At 44.1% G+C, this 17,704-nt stretch overlaps 1 protein-coding gene across 1 annotated transcript in view; it reads left to right on the top strand.

The window, feature by feature from the left end:
- Positions 1 to 11,621: 11,621 nt before the first annotated feature.
- Positions 11,622 to 17,704, top strand: part of PPTC7 (protein phosphatase targeting COQ7) — a 42,721-nt gene continuing 36,638 nt past the window's right edge. The window contains exon 1 of the mRNA XM_084867552.1: positions 11,622 to 12,188. Coding sequence (XP_084723678.1) covers positions 11,951 to 12,188 — 238 coding nt within the window. The 5' untranslated portion in view covers positions 11,622 to 11,950. The remainder of the gene's footprint in view (positions 12,189 to 17,704) is intronic.

Below are 17,704 nucleotides of genomic sequence, written 5' to 3' on the forward strand. Positions count from 1 at the left end.
CCCGGGTTCTATTTCGGTCAAGGGCATGTACCTTGGTTGGGGCATATCCCCAGTAGGGGGTGTGCAAGAGGCAGCTGATCGATGACTCTCTCATCAATGTTTCTAGCTCTCTATCTCTCTCTCCCTTCCTCTCTGTATAAAGTCAATAAAAATAATAATAATAAGTAAATAAAATAAACTGGCTTATGTAGAGAGATTCTCCAGCTCAGAGAGGTTGGCTATGCCTTTCATACTTTGTTTGTTTGTTTGTTTGTTTGTTTGTTTTGGAGGGGGTACCCAGCTATGAACCCGGGACCTCTTGCATACTTAATCTTTCAATTCAGAAGTAAATGTCAAAATACTGAAACCTATGGTATTTATTCAAGAAACATGTTAAGACAAAAGAATGCCCATAGTATATACTGAGTTTATTAAATTAATATCACAAAGAGAAATAATCAAAACAACATATTTAGCAACTTCCTGTAACATTCCAAAGTGTATAAAAATATAATTGGGTCAAATGTGTAAACAGGTATTTCTTTTTATTTTTCTGCAAAGGATTGGGTTTCTGGGCCACTTTTATTTTTTATTTCATTTTTAATACATTTTTTATTGATTTCAGAGAGGAAGGGAGAGGGAGAGAAAGAATCATTGATAGGCTGCCTCCTGCAGGCCCCAGGCACATGCCCTTGACTGGAATCGAACCCAGAACCCTTCAGTCCTCAGGCCAATGCTCTATTCACTGAGCCAAACCAGTTAGGGCTGGACCACTTTTTTTTTTTTTTAATATATTTTATTGATTTTTTACAGAGGGGAAGGGAAAGAGATAGAGCTTGAAACGTCGATGAGAGAGAAACATCAACCAGCTGCCTGCTGCACACCCCCCACCGGGGATGTGCCCTCAACCAAGGTACATGTCCTTGACCAGAACTGAACCCGGGACCTTTCAGTCTGCAGGCCGACGCTCTATCCACTGAGCCACACTGTTTTCGGCACCTGTTGGCTTTTTAAGAATCATGGGTGTACAAACATCTGAGGTGTACAGTAATTCTATGTTTAATTTGACAAGAAACTGCCCAACTTTTTTCCAGAGTGACTGTACATTTTGCACTTCCACCAACAATTTATAAGATTTCCAGTTGATCCCCATGCTTATAAAAGCTTGGTATGGTCAGTTTTGTTTTCATTTATAGCTTTTCTAGTAAATGTGTGGCAGTATCTCATTGTGGTTTTATTGGTTGACTTTTCAGAAATTCAGTCATCTCATAATGGCACATTTACATTGCATTTTAATCTTGGGATGCCAAAAGCACTTGCTAAATATTAAATGAAGCAATGAATCCTTGCCCTAACTGGTTTGGCTCAGTGGATAGAGCGTCAGCCTGCGGACTGAAGGGTACCGGGTTTGATTCAGGTCAAGGGCATGTACCTTGGTTGCGGGCACATCCCCAGTGTGGGGGGGGGGGGGAGCTTTGCAGGAGGCAGCTGATTGATGTTTCTCTTTCATCAATGTTTCTAACTCTCTATCCCTCTCTCTTCCTCTCTGTAAAAAATCAATAAAATATATATTTTTTTAAAATATTTGAAATTTCTTAAAAAAGAAAAGAAATGAATCCTTCATTTTTGTGTAGACAAAAAGCCTCAAAATATGGAAGTGAGCTGGCCTCCTTATACCACTAAGGTGCACTGCTCCACGCGCGTGGGCCCCCAACCCCCTCTAGTTCTGTTTCTGTGCTGTAAACATGTTTTCATCATTGTCCTCAGGACCCGCAGGTAGTTCCGCTTTCACTCACCCCTTACTGGCCTCCTGTTAGTGAATTCTTCTTGTGGCCTGAACCTGCTTCGTTCTGCCGTGTCATGGGCGCAGGCATTTCTGCCAGAGCTTGCCTCAAAGCATGTACCTTTTGTGAAACCCAAACTGGTTGGAAAGAATGTGGAGACCAAAAGAAAAGCAATACAAAATGGAGTAAGAGAATGTCAAAAGCCTCAACCTCACATTGTTGAAGCATGTTTTTCATCCCCAAAAAAAGGAACCCATGATCTGACAAGAATGCATGTAGTGATGAAGACATTGCAAAAATTGAAATGTCCTGGAAACATTGTGTGTGCCTGACATGGTGCTGGACATTTACTAACCACACCAAATGCTTAAAAATATTACTCAGGAAAAGATGTAGAGTTCCTTAACTGGAAAGGACAAAATGGTTAATTTTGGTTAAATTGGTTAATTCTGCCTAAAGCTAAAGGAGAACAATTGATTCTCAGGTCATCTTGCCTTGAAGTTGACTGCATTTCCCTCAGGGCTTGAGTTCTGAATCTTGTAGTTTCACTTTTACTCCTGCAGGTGGCAGCCTTCATCACCAAAACTTCACACAGAGTTGACCCTGAGGAGAAAAATTCCTTATCTTTATTCTTTTCCATTGGCTCTATCATTCACTCTACAAATATTTACTCTACAAATATCTCCTACGTGCCAGGAACCAGGGAAACAGCAACGGTCAAGCACACACTGTCATTGCCTTCTAAGAATTCAGTGGTTTGCGACAGATCTGGAACTTAATTCAAAGATGAGAGGACTTCCCTACACACCCCCAAAGACCTTGCATATGTATGTTCTAGTATGAGGCCCAAGCCCTAACTGGAATCCTTATTCAAAAATAGAATGCCTTGCCGAAACCGGTTTGGCTCAATGGAAGAGCGTCGGCTTGGGGACTTAAGGGTCCCGGGTTCGATTCCGGTCAAGGGCACGTACCTTGGTTGCGGGCATATCCCCAGTAGGGGGTGTGCAAGAGGCAGCTGATCGATGACTCTCTCTCATCAGTGTTTCTAATTCTGTATCTCTCTCCCTTCCTCTCTGTACAAAATCAATAAAATATTTTTTTTTTAAAAAAATAGAATGCCTTGAGAAAAAAAAATGACTCTATATAAAGCTTATTACTGAATATCAATAATTTTTCAGGCTTACTTGCACTTTAAAGGAGGTTTCCAGCGCTGCCAACATAGCATGGCTCAGTGGTTGAACTTTGACCTATGACTCAGGAGGTCATGCTCAGGTTGTGGGCTTCATCCCCGGAGTGGGGCATGCAGAAGGCAGCCAATCAATGATTCTCTCTCACCATTGATGTTTCTACCTCTCCCTTCCTCCCTGAAATCAATAAAAATATTTTTTTAAATAAATAAGGAAGTGTTTTTTGTGTTTTTTTAAAGGAGGTTTTCATTAGTTCCACACTCAGAGAAAAGAATTGGGAAAGATAAGGCTATTGAAACCATCACCAATGTAGAAAGGGGTGTTGGAGTGGGTGGACAGGAGGATTGAGGAATTATAGGCCAGAGTTAACGCTCAAAATGTCCCCCAGCCCAAACCTGCGTCAACCTGCGGGCTGCAGAGCCCCAGGTTCAATTCCGGTCAAGGGCATGTACTTGGTTGCAGGCACATCCCCAGTGGGGGTTGTGCAAGAGGCAGCTGGTCAATGTTTCTCTCTCATCGATGTTTCTAACTCTCTATGCCTCTCCCTTCCTCTCTGTAAAAAAATCAATAAAACATCTCCTTTTGAAAAAAAAAAATACCCAAAATTTGAATATAAGACCAAGACAGTCCAATTCTTTCCATGCCATCTAGAACATTGTTGAACAAGCCCACCCAAGGATTAATTTCCTAGCAGGGGTTGGCAAACTTTTTCTGTAAAGGTCCAGATAGGAAATATTTTAGGTTTTAAGGCTGGCTTTCTGCTCTGTGTCAGTTATTCAATTCTGTTGTCTTAGTACTCTGTCACAGCAATGTTGACAACATGTAAACAAAGTTTTAATTAAAAAAAAAAAAACTTTTTTAAAAATGCCAACTGCAGCGCCAGATTTGTCCCGTAGACCAAAAACTACACCTTTGTTTGCCTACTTACTTATTGTTAACTATTGGCTCAGGTTTTTGACTGGTAGTTTCAAATTATTTCTCTCCAATACAAAAAAAAAACAAAACAAACAAACAAAAAAACCAGAAGCTTATAGTTTTTATTAACCTGTGGAGATTAACTATCAATAGTTTTATATATGTTTCCTACTTCTTCAAAATGCTCTCTGAATCAGCTTTCCCATCTTACTGTTTTTCTCTTCAACAAGTTGAACAAATTTTTGACATGTGTGTACCTGGGACCCTTCAATCCACAGGCCGATGCTCTGTCCACTGAGCCAAACTAGCTAGGGCTAGAAGCATGTTTTTAAAACAATCTCATTCCTCCCTGATTTCCTGAGTAAACCTGTTTCCCAGAGACAAAGTTTTCCAGGCATAGCTTCATGAAACTCCTTCTTCACTTTTGGGTTTTCATTAGCTTTCTCTACTTCAACACACACACACACACACACACACACACACACACACACAAATGTATCTCCTTTATAATAAAGGTGCTGTTCTTTTTATTTTCATTATTACATACACCCCCATTGTATGGGTAAAGCCAGAGTCTGGGCTTATGCAACGAATGGATCAGAGCCCCCGGGATCTCGGCAGTGAAGTGAGCTTTACCTGCATGTAGAAGCCAAAAGGAACAGAGATCGTCCCCTCCATGCTCCTGCTCGTGGCTCTGAAGGGAGCCCAGAACATCACACAAAAGAACGGATTAAGGGCTGCTGACTTTGCGGCATCCGCCTACACTGTGTTCACATATTAAGAAGGCTATAATCTCTCCAACAAGAGCGCCGTCACATAGGAATGATTTAGTTGCCTTTGCTGCATAAAGTCCAGCCTAAAGCTTTGCTGGAAGATGTTCTGCAAGAAGCAAAAACTGTCTGCCTAAATGCTTGTAAACTCAAGTTCTGCCCTCTTTCAAGTAGGCCTTCCCTGGAACAGAAACCTGCGCGCCCCTCCCCTCCCCTCCATGACCTCACCCCTGCTCCGGCCACCTGCTGAGGTCAGAGCTGTGCTCACAGGGGTGAGGTCAAGGCCTGCCCCCGGAGGCCCTTGTCCTGAGGCCTGTGCCAGCTAAAATCCTGCTGAATAACGGTAGCTGTTACACACCGCCCAGCAGAACAACCCACTTCACCCACAGTTACCTCCGCCGAGAGCCCTGACTGCACCAGAAACTGGATCTCCACGTGTCATGTTAATCTTCATGCCTGCCCCTCAAAGTTTTCGGAAGAGCAAATTAACATGTGGAGGGGTTATGGAGAGAATAATTAATTACACTCTTCTCAGCCTTTCCAAATTCGAAGTCCACTGAGAAGTAGATGTATGGGTCAGGCAGGTGGAGCTTTAAAGTCTCAGCTTTATTTATTTATTTTTAAAATATATTTTATTGGTTTTTTTGCTGAGAAGAAGAGAGAGGATTAGAGAGCTAGAAACATCGATGAGAGAGAAACATCGATCAGCTGCCTCCTGCACACCCCTACTGGGGATGTGCCCGCAACCAAGGTACATGCCCTTGACCAGAATCGAACCCGGGACCCTTCAGTTCGCAGGCAGACGCTCCATCCACTGAGCCAAACTGGTTTCGACTAAAGTCTCAGTTTTATCGATAAGGCTGATTAGAGAACAGGGCTTCATCACGCACAGTCACCCTCCGGGTCACACTGATTCACTCAGTCACAGGGTGGGGGACTGCAAGCCTCCTCCACAGGGACAGACTCTCCACAGCAGAGGAGGAAGCGAGTATCCAAATGTCAGGCCACAGCAAGAAATCAAAAAAGAGAAGGGGACTGGGCAACAGGCTCAGCATCTTTTCCCACATCCACCAATCAGACAAATTACTCTTCGTCTCATGAAAGGAAGAGGTCCGTTTTCCTTCAGCAGTATTTCTACCGAGGGGTCGAAGTTCCCTCTTCTCCGTGGGAAGAAGTGGAGGGTAACTTCCCTTCTAACAGCTGTCTTTGATGTGAGTACTTATTCTTGACTCAGAAGTTGTAGCCATGGCACCTGGGTCACATGATGCGCTTGTCAGGATTCACTGTATTGTAAGCCAAACTCAAAGCAACTCAAACAAAATAGGGAATTAACAGGAGTTTAGGAACTGATCCTCTTCAGATAAAGCTGGATGCAGGGTTTGGATCAATGTCACCAAGCCTCTGCTTCTCACCATCTCTGGGCTCTGCGTCTCTCTGTTTTGCCTTTATTCTCAGGCTGACTCTTTCCAAGGAGTGGCAAAGAGGCCCATCAGATGCTGTAAGCTTGCATCCTACCAGTTTACAAACCCTAATGAGAATTTCTCCTTAATATTTTCAGCAAAATCCCATAATGGAGTTACATGGGCCCAGCTTGGGTCATGTGCCTTCTCTCTGGCAAATCACTGTAAATAAGAGAATGCCATGCTCTGATTAGTGAGGCCTGGGTCATGTGACCACCTCTGGTCCAGTCCCACCCAACTGCATGAACCAAGGGGGCATTGGATTATTCATTCCTCCAAGGAAAATTAAAATGCTATTACCATAGGATGGAGAAAATGGATTTTAGCTTACGGCTACTTCAAAAGGGCTTTGCAGGACAGTCGTGGAGAGTATCTAACACCTCTCCAGTTCAGCCCAGCTCCACCCATTAACTTCCTATGAAGTGAGCATGCTATTCGCCCCCTTTCCTCAAATGTAAAATAAGATGCTAAGTTGTGGGGGTTTTTTAATATATATATTTTATTGATTTTTTACAGAGAGGAAGAGAGAGAGATAGAGAATCAGAAACATCGATCAGCTAGCTGCCTCTTACACACCCCCTGCTGGGGATGTGCCTGCAACCAAGGTACATGCCCTTGACCGGAATCGAACCTGGGACCTTGCAGTCCTCAGGCCGACGCTCTGTACACTGAGCCAAACCGGTTTCGGCCGCTAAGTTGTTTTTTATTCAACAGCATTCACTTATTAGAAATTTATTTAGCACCTATTATTTAACAGGCACAGTTCTGGACACTTGAGATAGAGCAGTGAATAAAATAGGCAAAATACTTTGCTCTTGTGGAACTTACATTTTAGTCAGGGAAGAGCCAAACAATAAATAAGTCCTATGAAGAAAAGCACAGATGAGACTGTTGGGTGGTCATGTGTTTAAATAGGTGGCCAGACTGGGCGTGGCTCTTTGGGGCTAGCTAGGCTCCGCCCTTCGGGATTGGGCTCAGCTGTTCGGGCTTGGTTAGGCTCTATGGGGTAGGCTCGGCTCTTCAGAACTAGGTTCCGGCCTTCGGGAATGGGCAGGGCCCTTGGGAAAAATAAAATAAATAAAAGTAAAATAAAATATATTTTGCAAAACAAAAATAAATAAATAGGTGGTCAGAGCAGATGATGAGGTGAAGCACATGGTAAGAGCTCAATCTATGGTTTCTATTGTTCTCTCATTATTATTCTCATCATCACTATTGTTATTTTATTTTTAATTATTTTATTATACTTTGTAATATTATTTAATGTTTTATTATTACTACTGGCATATTAAAAGCATTTGGTGACAAACTCCCCCTTCCACTTGGTGTGTCCAGTATTAAATATCCTCAGTTTAGTATGTAAGGCCCTCTACAACAGGTCCTAAACTGGTTTCCTGAGATGTAATTCACGTACCACAGCATTCACCCTTCATGTATATACAGATTGATTTCAGAGAGGAAGGGAGAGGGAGAGAGAGATAGAAACATCAATGATGAGAGAGAATCATTGACTGGTTGCCTCCTGCATGCTCCCTACTGAGGATGGAGCCTGCAATCTGGGCATGTGCCCTTGACGGGAATTGAACCTGGGACCCTTCAGTCCGCAGGCCGACACTCTATCCACTGAGCCAAACTGGCTAGGGCAACATTCACCTTTTTAAAATGTACAGGTCAATGTTTTTTGTTGTTGTTGTTGTTTTTAGTATATTTATAAGTTTGTGCAAACATCACCACTATTTAATTCCAGGACATTTTCATTACCCCAAGGAGAAACCCCATACCCATTAGCAGTCACATCCCATTCTCCTTCCTCCTGGCCCCTGGCAACCACTAATCTGCTTTCTGTCTCTATGGATTTGCCTATTCTGGGCATGTCATATAAATAGCATTATACAATATGTGGTCTTTGGGGACTATTTTCTTTAATTTAGCATAACGTTTTCAAGGTTCATTGCTTTCCAGGCATGTATCATTACTTCATCCCTATTTATGGGCTAGGAGTTCCTAAACTATTTGCCTAATAGTCCCTAAACTAATTTCCTTGCCTCGTTTCTAATTATTCTTTATTCAGGTTGAGCTGCACTCAACTACTTGCTTTCTTGCAAACACTCTGCATTCATTGAGTTTCCATTTCTTCCTCTTGGAATGGTTCTACCCCCTCTGCAGACCTCAGTCTGTTCACTCAGGCCTCTCACACAGGTCACCTCTTCATGGGATGCCTTGTGCTCTCTGGCCCCAATGGGTCCCATTCTCTTTCCCACACTCCTCTTTATCTCAACTCTTACTGCTTATATTCTCTATATATTTACTTAATTTTAACCCTCCTACTATACTGTGATGGCCATGAAGGCACCAACTGCTTCCCCCCCTCCCCCCCTCTAGCCCAGAGTGCTCTGCCAACTATTTGTTTATGTGCATGGCATTAATATAACCCAGTGGTTCTAGACGGGGGTAGTTTTATTCCCTAAGGGACTTTTGGCAATATCTGAGACGTTATTGGTTGTCCCAACTAGGAGGTGATGGCATGCCATTGGCATCTAATGGGTAGAGGCCAGGGATGCTGCTAAGCCCCTTTCAATGCACAGGGCACCCCCCACCATGACCGGTGTTGCCAAGGTGGAGAAACCTTGCCATAATCTCATTAGTGCTCCTTTTGAATAGGTTAGCAAATAGAAGCCAGAAGAGATCGGTGTACCCGTCTGGCAGAAAATCTCACTAGGGAATTCGTGCCTCTTGTTTTACTTTTCTTTTTTTAGGAGCTGGGGGTAACTTCAGTGCAAAACTCTTTCCTAACGCCACAGAGGTGCCTGGGAACACAGATGGTGTTTTCACTACTTCTTCGCCCCTGAGAGTGACAACTGACCTCCCAGGAATCCTTGAAGTGTTAAGAATGTAACTCTGTTAAGGGAGAAAACTCATTAGGGCTTTTGAAGTCGAGCAAAATGTCAAAAAGTGAATTGTGCTCCGGGGAGAGGGCAGGGAAAAGTGTTTTGTTTTTTTGTTTGTTTGTTTGTTTTGTGTGTGTGTGTGTGTGTGTGTGTGTGTGTGTTTTTCCCCAAAGTACCCTCTCCTGGCTTCTCCACCATGGTGAAACTTTTCTTTTTTAATATATATTTTATTGATTTTTTACAGAGAGGAAGAGAGAGAGACAGAGAGTTAGAAACATCGATGAGAGAGAAACATCGATCAGCTGCCTCTTGCACACCCCCTACTGGGGATGTGCCCGCAACCAAGGTACATGCCCTTGACCGGAATCGAACCTGGGACCTTTCAGTCCGCAGGCCGAGGCTCTATCCACTGAGCCAAACCGGTTTCGGCATGGTGAAACTTTTCAACGCTGGCTCTGGAATAAATGATTCAAAGGGAACCTGAGGCCCTGGCTCCTCTCCTTTCCAAAAAGTGCAACGGAGCTTTGAGAAAGGATTCTGTTCACATTGTACTTTGGTGAGCAACTCGTCTGCAGGAAGCTCATTTGCAAGAAACTCAAGGCACCCATATCACTTCCCTGTGAAAACAGCCGCCGCATCAGAGCGGAGGTTACCAGCTTCAGTCACAGCTTATGTTCCTGCTCATCTCATCCAACCGGTCCGTGCGAATGACACAGAAATTAGTAATAATGCCCTGAAAATGAAAGGCAGGAGCGATCTGAAGGAGTTGATGAGGCAAGGGAAGGGGTGGACGTGCTATTTTAAAAAGTTTGTTCTTGGGGTAGAATTACCTGACAGCCCGGCTGGGATTTGACGGTGGTGTGTGTGCTCGAAAGAACAACCTTTAACACAGCTGGCATAGACGTAAATGCCAAGCAGAGGATCCACAAGGCTCCACCCCCTCTTCTGGGTGCTCTCCAATTGTTGTGGGCCATAAAAAAATAGCAAGGTGTGATTGCATGCTCGGGATCACTCTATCTTCTATCCAGTAAATGAACGTTTTTTGGTCTTCATATTTGACAAAATGCCACTCACCATGTGAAACGATTTATTCCATCCAATTTTGATGAAAACCCTTAAGGTCAGAAACATATAGAGTACTTTGGCACATTGTAAACTGTAAAAGTGTTTAATGATGACAATAATTAGGATAACAGAATAAAACAGAATAATGTGCTTTAAGTAGGTGGTTGGCAGGAGTTTAGGTATATTAAATAAAAACACAATAATTTAAAGAATGAAATGGGAATCCCGGGAGTAAGTACACTTCTGTCAAAAGTGAACTGGAAAAGGACCAATGCATTTGGTATGTGTATATATATATATATATATGGTATAGCACCTCTAGGCATGATATATAATCTGAACGTACATTCATACATACATACGAACATGTTATTTGGTGAGCTAACCTCATTAGATTATAAACTCCTCATTAAATTTAGTTATTATTCTGCCCTTATCGGTTTGGCTCAGTGGATAGAGCGTTGGACAGCAGACTGAGGGGTCCCAGATTCAGTTCCAGTCAGGGGCATGTACCTTGGTTGTGGGTACATTCCAGTGAGGGGGGGGGAGGGGATGCTGGAGGCAGCTGATCAATGTTTCTAACTCTCTATCCCTCTCCCTTCCTCTCTGTAAAAAAATCAATAAAATATATTAAAAAATAAATTTAGTTATTACTCAACCTAAATAATTTCAGAAGAAGGTTGCTTAAATAATAGTAAAAATCTGGAAAAGGTACTGTGGTGGGCTGAGAACTAAAAAACGAAGTAGGGGAGCTGCCTTTGTAGCCAAGGGCTATCCTTTGGACAGGAAGAGGTGGCGCTGTGAAAGAGAGAGGAAAAGGGTCCATACCCTCTGCAAGTCTCTGGTACTGCGTGACCTCTCCTGGCGCCCAGCCAGAGGTTGGGAGACCTGCAGGTGGATCCACAAGAAAATTAAGATTTGGGGCAACGATATTTGGGGCCTGAAATTATTTATTCTCAATTTGGCAGGACCATCTACAAAGTCTGAAACACTTCTCTATAACATATCTGCAGTGTCCGTGTCTGTATCTCTGTCACTCCTTGCCACATTCACACCCCCTCTCCCATTCTAATAGGGACATACAACCTTTTCTCTAATCTTCCTAAATACTATGCAAAGTATAGTATTTTCCTTCCAGCTTGCCAGCCCTAGTGCTTCCACTATATAAATTCTGAAGGTGTCACTAGATATGTGTACTTCAATTTCTTTAATATATATATACACTACAGAATAATATTCATGACCTGATCCTAGCTACTTTCAGGTTTTTCTTTAAAATGAATAGTGGCGTTATTTAAAACAATAGCCTTTAAAAGATATGGTTAAAACAGGGTAGAAAAACTGTCCAACGGTCCACCTTAATTCTCAATAATTTAGGTCCCACGTCTAGGGGAATCCTCGAAGTCCTGGATGCCAGGCAGTGAAGTTAAAAAACGACTACAACTCCCAGGAGGCATTGCGTCCACACCCTTCTGCGCACTCTCGAGCCGGGAGCTCGCGAAGGGCACCGAGCCCAAGGGGCGGGGCTTTGGACTAAGCCGCGAATAATGGGCGGGGAAGTGGGCGGGGCCACAGAGGGGGGCGGTGCTCCCGGCGCGGCCCGGAACACGCTAGTGGAGCGGAAGATGGCGGCGGCAGCGGTGGCTGCAGCCGGGACCCCAGCCGGGCTGAGGCGGAGGTGCCGCCGGCTTTGACCTCGCTCTGGCTCCGGTGCGCGCGGCGGGGCGTGTGCGAGGCTCCGCGAGGCGGGCGCGGGCGGCGGCAGTGACCGCGCGCCGCCCTGAGGAGCGCCCGAGCGGCGGCGGCGGCGGCGCGGCTGCGGCTGAAGAGAGAACCGGCTCCGGGCCTCCGCGTCCTCCTGCTCCTCGGGCCCCCCGCCTCCTCGGGGGGGCGGCGGCGGCGATGTTCTCGGTCCTCTCGTACGGGCGGCTGGTAGCCCGCGCCGTGCTCGGCGGCCTCTCGCAGACCGACCCCAGGGCCGGCGGCGGCGGCGGCGGCGGTAGCGGCGGCGGCGACTACGGGCTGGTGACGGCCGGCTGCGGCTTTGGCAAGGACTTCCGTAAGGGCCTCCTCAAGAAGGGTGCGTGCTACGGGGACGACGCGTGCTTCGTGGCCCGGCACCGCTCCGCGGACGTCCTGGGTGAGTCCCCTGGCCCGGCCCTCGCACCCCAGCCCGGAATCCGCCTTTCGGGGACTCCCCCTGCGCGGGACTTCCCTCTTTGCTCTGGGCAGCGAGAGGAGCCCGAGAGCGAGCCGGTCGTAGTTCTCACGCCAGGGAGCGCTTACTAGGTGCCAGGCGCCGTGCCAAGCGCTCCGAGGTGCCTTTTCCGCTTGACCAACCCCCATTGCAGAGGTGGGGAGACTGAGGCGCGGAGCGGTCAGGCCACGCACTCAAGGTCACACGGCCGGAGAGTGGGGCCAGTTTGCTCGAGTTCAGAGCCGCACCGCTTAGTCACTTGGCTGTGGCCAGCCCTGGGCGACCTCGTCCCCCTCCCCCCTCCCGCCGCCCCTCCCTCCGTCCCAGACACCTGCAGGCTCGTAACCTCGCTCTCTCTCGTGCCCTCCCTCCGCCCGCCCTCTGCGTGTCTCCCGGGGATCTCTGCTCCTTCGAGTGATCCTGACGCCACCGCCCGGCCTGGGGCTGCTGGATCCCGAGCAGACAGACTGTCGTGAGCCCGACAGCCCCGCTACAGCTCCTCCGCGTTCTTTCGCCGCCTCGATTGTGACCAGATCTCCATCCTTTTCCCGAGTCTTCCCGAGTCTCGCAGTGGGGGCCCCTGGCCTAGTGGGAAGAAAAAAAAAAAAAAACCCACAAAAAACCACTCCGTGCATTATCCCAAACTGTTCTTGCCCACTTGAGGTCGCCGAGGGTGGAGGAAGAGTCTCCTTGACCCAAAATAGAATAGTCAGACCTTCTTCTAGGCTGCAGCCAAGTAAGCCTGGAGCACTGGTCAAAGCCTTCGAGGCCACAGGTGCTTCCCGAGGCCTATCCCTCTTACACCTCCGGAGGTGGGAGACCTGGGAGAGAGCTTGCAGAAAAGGGCTAACTGCCGATCACAAGCTTTGCCATAATGTACGTCTGTAGAGACCATGGACATGCCATGGAATGCTGTGCCATTACATGCCTTTTAATAAAGCACTTTGAAATTGAAGGGCAAGCTGTCATTGAACTCGGGTTCAAATGTCACTTTGGTTTCACTTCTCAGGTGAGATTGAGTTTTTGATTACTTTAAACGTCATACGCTGAGGCAGAGTTTGGCATTGGAACAAATGGTCCTGTAACTTTTTACGACAATAATTACTTTTTAATTTGATCTCAGAATAACTGCCTATTATCTTTGCTTCTACTACATGTAATGTTTGTGAACATGTAACTGGAAAGGTTGCTCTCAATTTAATTTATGAATTACCCCATTACCTGGGTTAAAAAAAAAAAAGTCAATTAATGTTTAAACAACACTCTAGATGTTAACTTTTAAAAGAGAAAGACAGACTCCTTGGAAGGTTGAGGAGCTTTTGCAGATTGAAATGCTACAAATCTGAAGTCAATTTGACCTTGATTCAGTATGTTTATTAAATGGCTGTCAATGGCTGTCTTTTTTTCTATTACATTTAGAAGTGCTTCACTCAATGAGCCTGTGACCTGTGCTGCTTTTTCAAATTGCAGTCAAAATGCAACAGGATAAGGGATAATGAGCCACTAAGATTCCCCCTTACAGATTTGCTATGTGCTGGCTTTTATGAAAAGATTTGTGAAATTTTGGTCAAACCCATTTTGAAAAAAGTATCAACATATCATCTTGGCAGAAACCTGGCCTAATTTGGTACTCAGCTTTGCAACTTACTAGCCCTGTGATTCTGTGGTTTTGGGCAAGAGTCTCTCAGCTCATTTTCCTCATCTAGACTGAAGGATGAAGGGAGTGGACTATCTGACCCTCAAGGAATTCTGACCATCAGATCATATTTTGTTTTGCTTTCAAACGACAGCACCTCTTGTTATTTTGCACCTCAAATAGCTTCCTGTCTTGTTCATATGGGCACATCCAGTAGATTTCTTCTGTGTTATATCTGGCTTTAATCGGTAGAATTTTTGAGTGCCCAAAGGCTCATTCAGGGAATTTACTGACTCCATGAAGTCCATCCACATACTATCTAGAGGTGCATGCATGGGTTCCAGATTTTCAACCACAGCTTTATTCCCCTCCTGAAAGGAATTTGGCCGGGCTTCTTCAACTATATTTGACAAAGAGCTATTTTAAAAGTGTGCGTGCGTTCTGTGCAGATCAGGGGAAGTCTTCTCTAGGGCTGTTCTGTTGTTTGGGAGCTCTTCTGGAAAGTCATCTTGGAAGCCACCTGAAACAACTTACGTTGGCCTCCTTTGTCTGGTCTTTGACTTACGCAAACCAGTTCTTATGGTGGTGCCTTCTGTCATCACAGGTCTGATTGTCTCTTGCTATGAAAGAGGTGATGAATCTCAGCGAGTCTTCAATGCCGCTTTTTGCTCTGGAAGTTGGAGTTTTAAACTGAATTGTGTCAAAAGGTTATGTTGAATGATCGTGTTATATTGAACCTCAGTGTTCTGAACTTTTTAGTTCTATAGATAATGCATTTTGTTTGGATTGACACTGTTTTTGCTAAGTATCTGTGGAACTCACTGGTCACCTAGGGCTACTTGACTGCCGAATGAAAGCTGTTTACTTTTTTTCTGTATTAGAAAGGGAAGGCTGTTTTATTTTAATTTAGAATTGATCTGTTTTATTAGTCACGCAGTGACTAAAGGTATTTGATGGTTTACGGCATTTTTTTTAGAGTCCCACTGGGTTTCTTTTAGGAAAAACCAACTATAGTGGGTGTGGTGAGACATAGGAACCACTCCTACTCACTGGAAAGTTGGCCAAGGTGCTTTCTCTTTATTAGGTCCAACAGGAGTAAACCAGAACCAGCAGGAGCTGTTTGCACTGTTCTTTTTCCTTCTTCCCTGTAGTTAGTAGTTCTCTTACCCTGTATAGTGTGGATGCCTAAGTCCACAAAAATATCAGAATGCCTGGTGTGTAATTGCGGGAGCTGCCTAGTGTGTAATTACTGGGCCTCCCATAGCCCTAAGCTACTTAACAATAGAATTAAAGCCTGATGAGAGTTTAAGACTTAGTAACCTTGGAGTCCAGTTCTTTATTTTACTGATGAAAAAACGGTGGCCTACCGAGGATCAAATGACTTTGCTAAGGTTACTCCGATACGCTAGTTAATGGCAGAACTAGGGCTAGCACCAAGACTTCCCGTTCCAGCCCTTTCCGTTATAACACTGCTTGTTTTCTTGACAAGATATATGAATTCAAAACCAGTCTAACTTCAGCTATTGTTTATCCTTTTATGCTTTTTCTGCTTCAGGGTATATGTGTGTTCACAACTTCTTTATTCACTCTATGACTCATAATTAAAATGCAACAATAAAAGCTCCTGCATACTAAACCACAGTTGACTGAAATCACTTCTTTAAAGAATGGCAGCATGGTCTGTACCATGTACATTCTGAACTTTGAGTTGTAAAGTAATTCTTTTTTTAAAAAAATATATTTTTATTGCCGAAACCGGTTTGGCTCAGTGGTAGAGCGTCGGTCTGCAGACTGAAAGGTCCCTGGTTCGATTCCGGTCGAGGGCATGTACCTTGGTTGCGGGCACATCCCCGATAGGGGGTGTGCAAGAGGCAACTGGTCGATGTTTCTCTCTCATCTACGTTTCTAGCGCTCTATATCTCTCCCTTCCTCTCTGTAAAAAATCAATAAAATATATTTAAAAAAAATATATATATATATATTTTTATTGATTTCAGAGAGAAGGAAGGGAGAGAGAGTCAAGGAGATAAAAACATCAATGATGAGAGAGAGTCATGGATTGGCTGCCTCCTGCATGCCCCCTACTGGGGATGTGCCCGCAACCAAGGTACATGCCCTTGACCAGAATCGAAACCTGGGACCTTTCAGTCCGCAGGCCAACGCTCTATCCACTGAGCCAAACTGATTTCAGCAATATTCACAATTTTTTGAAAGTAAAATTTTAGCCTGATATACCTGTTGCCTGTAGACATGATCCTGATTGAATTTTTTAAAATGGAGATAATAATTCACCTGCCATATCACTCAACTTTCAAAGTAAAAAATTCAGTGGCATTTCTTATATTCACAGGGTTTTACAACACCACCATTAATTTGTTTCAAAACATATTCATCACCCCAAAAGAAACTCCCTACCCATTAGGAGTCACTCCCTCAACTCCTGACAACAGAAATTAGATTCTGACTCCAGATTTGCCTATTTTGGACATTTCATATATATGGAATTATGTCGTATTTGATCTTTTGTGTCTGGCTTTTTTCACTTAGTGTACTATTTTCAAGGTTCATCCACATTGTATGTATAGTACTTCATTCCTTTTTATGGCCAAATAGTATTCCATTATATGGATATGCCACATTTTGTTCATCTATTAATGGATATTGGGTAGTTTTCACTTTTTGGCTGTTGTGAATAGTGCCGCTATGACACATTCATGTATAGGCTTTTGTGTGAACATATAGTTTCCATTCTCTTGGGTATATACCTACAAATGGATCATTCTGTCATATTGTAACTCTAACTTTATGAGGAATGTAATGTTTAATACATTTTTATATATTTCTGATATAATTATTTTCTACAAAGGAAATATTTTTAATGGCAACAATCAGATATGTAAGTTCCAAGATCAGCAGTATTTTAAATATACCTGATTTCATCATAATCTATGTGATTATTCACATTCAAGAGAAAATTGTAGAATGTTAAGGGAATGAGAGAGTTGAGTTTAGTAAAAGAACCTTTTAGGATTCATAGAGTTAGCGGCATTTAAGAAGCCACTGATAAAAAAAAAAAGTTACTGACTAGCTGTTGCCTGTCTTTTCTGATTTGTCATTCTGTAATAAATAAGGTTACAGGATTGATGGAAGAAGAACTTTACTGTTTTTTATTGTATTTTATTTTATTTTATTTTAGTTAATCCTCATCCTTAGATCTTTTTTCCATTGATTATTTTTAGAAAGAATGGAGGATGAGAGAGAGAAATATCAATGTAAGAGACACATACAGTGGTTACCTCCCACACACGCTCGTCCTGGGGGCCTGGGATCAAGCCTTCAACTGATGTAGGTGGGCCTGAATGGGAATCAGAACCTGAGATTCTTCAATCCAGGGGCTGACACTAACCAGTGAGCAAACCAGCCAAGGCTGCTGTTATATTTTTTTCTCTCATTTTAAATACACATACACATGCCAAAACCGGTTTGGCTCAATGGATAGAGCATCAGCCTGCAGACCGAAAGGTCCCAGGTTCGATTTCGGTCAAGGGCATGTACCTTGGTTGCAGGCACATCCCCAGTAGGGAGTGTGTAAGAGGCAGCTGATTAATGATTCTCTCCCATTGATGTTTCTAACTCTTTATCCCTCTCTCTTCCTCTGTAAAAAATCAATAAAATATATTAAATAAATAAATACACACACACACACACACACATTGATTTCAGAGAGGGAGAGAGAGAGAGAAACATCAATGATGAGAATCACTGGTTGCTGCCTCCTGCACACCCCACAGTGGGGATTGAGCTGGCAAATTGGGTATGTAAC

This window comes from Pipistrellus hanaki (genome assembly GCF_964339955.1).
Source record: "Pipistrellus hanaki genome assembly, chromosome: 19".
Taxonomy (NCBI): Eukaryota; Metazoa; Chordata; class Mammalia; order Chiroptera; family Vespertilionidae; genus Pipistrellus; species Pipistrellus hanaki.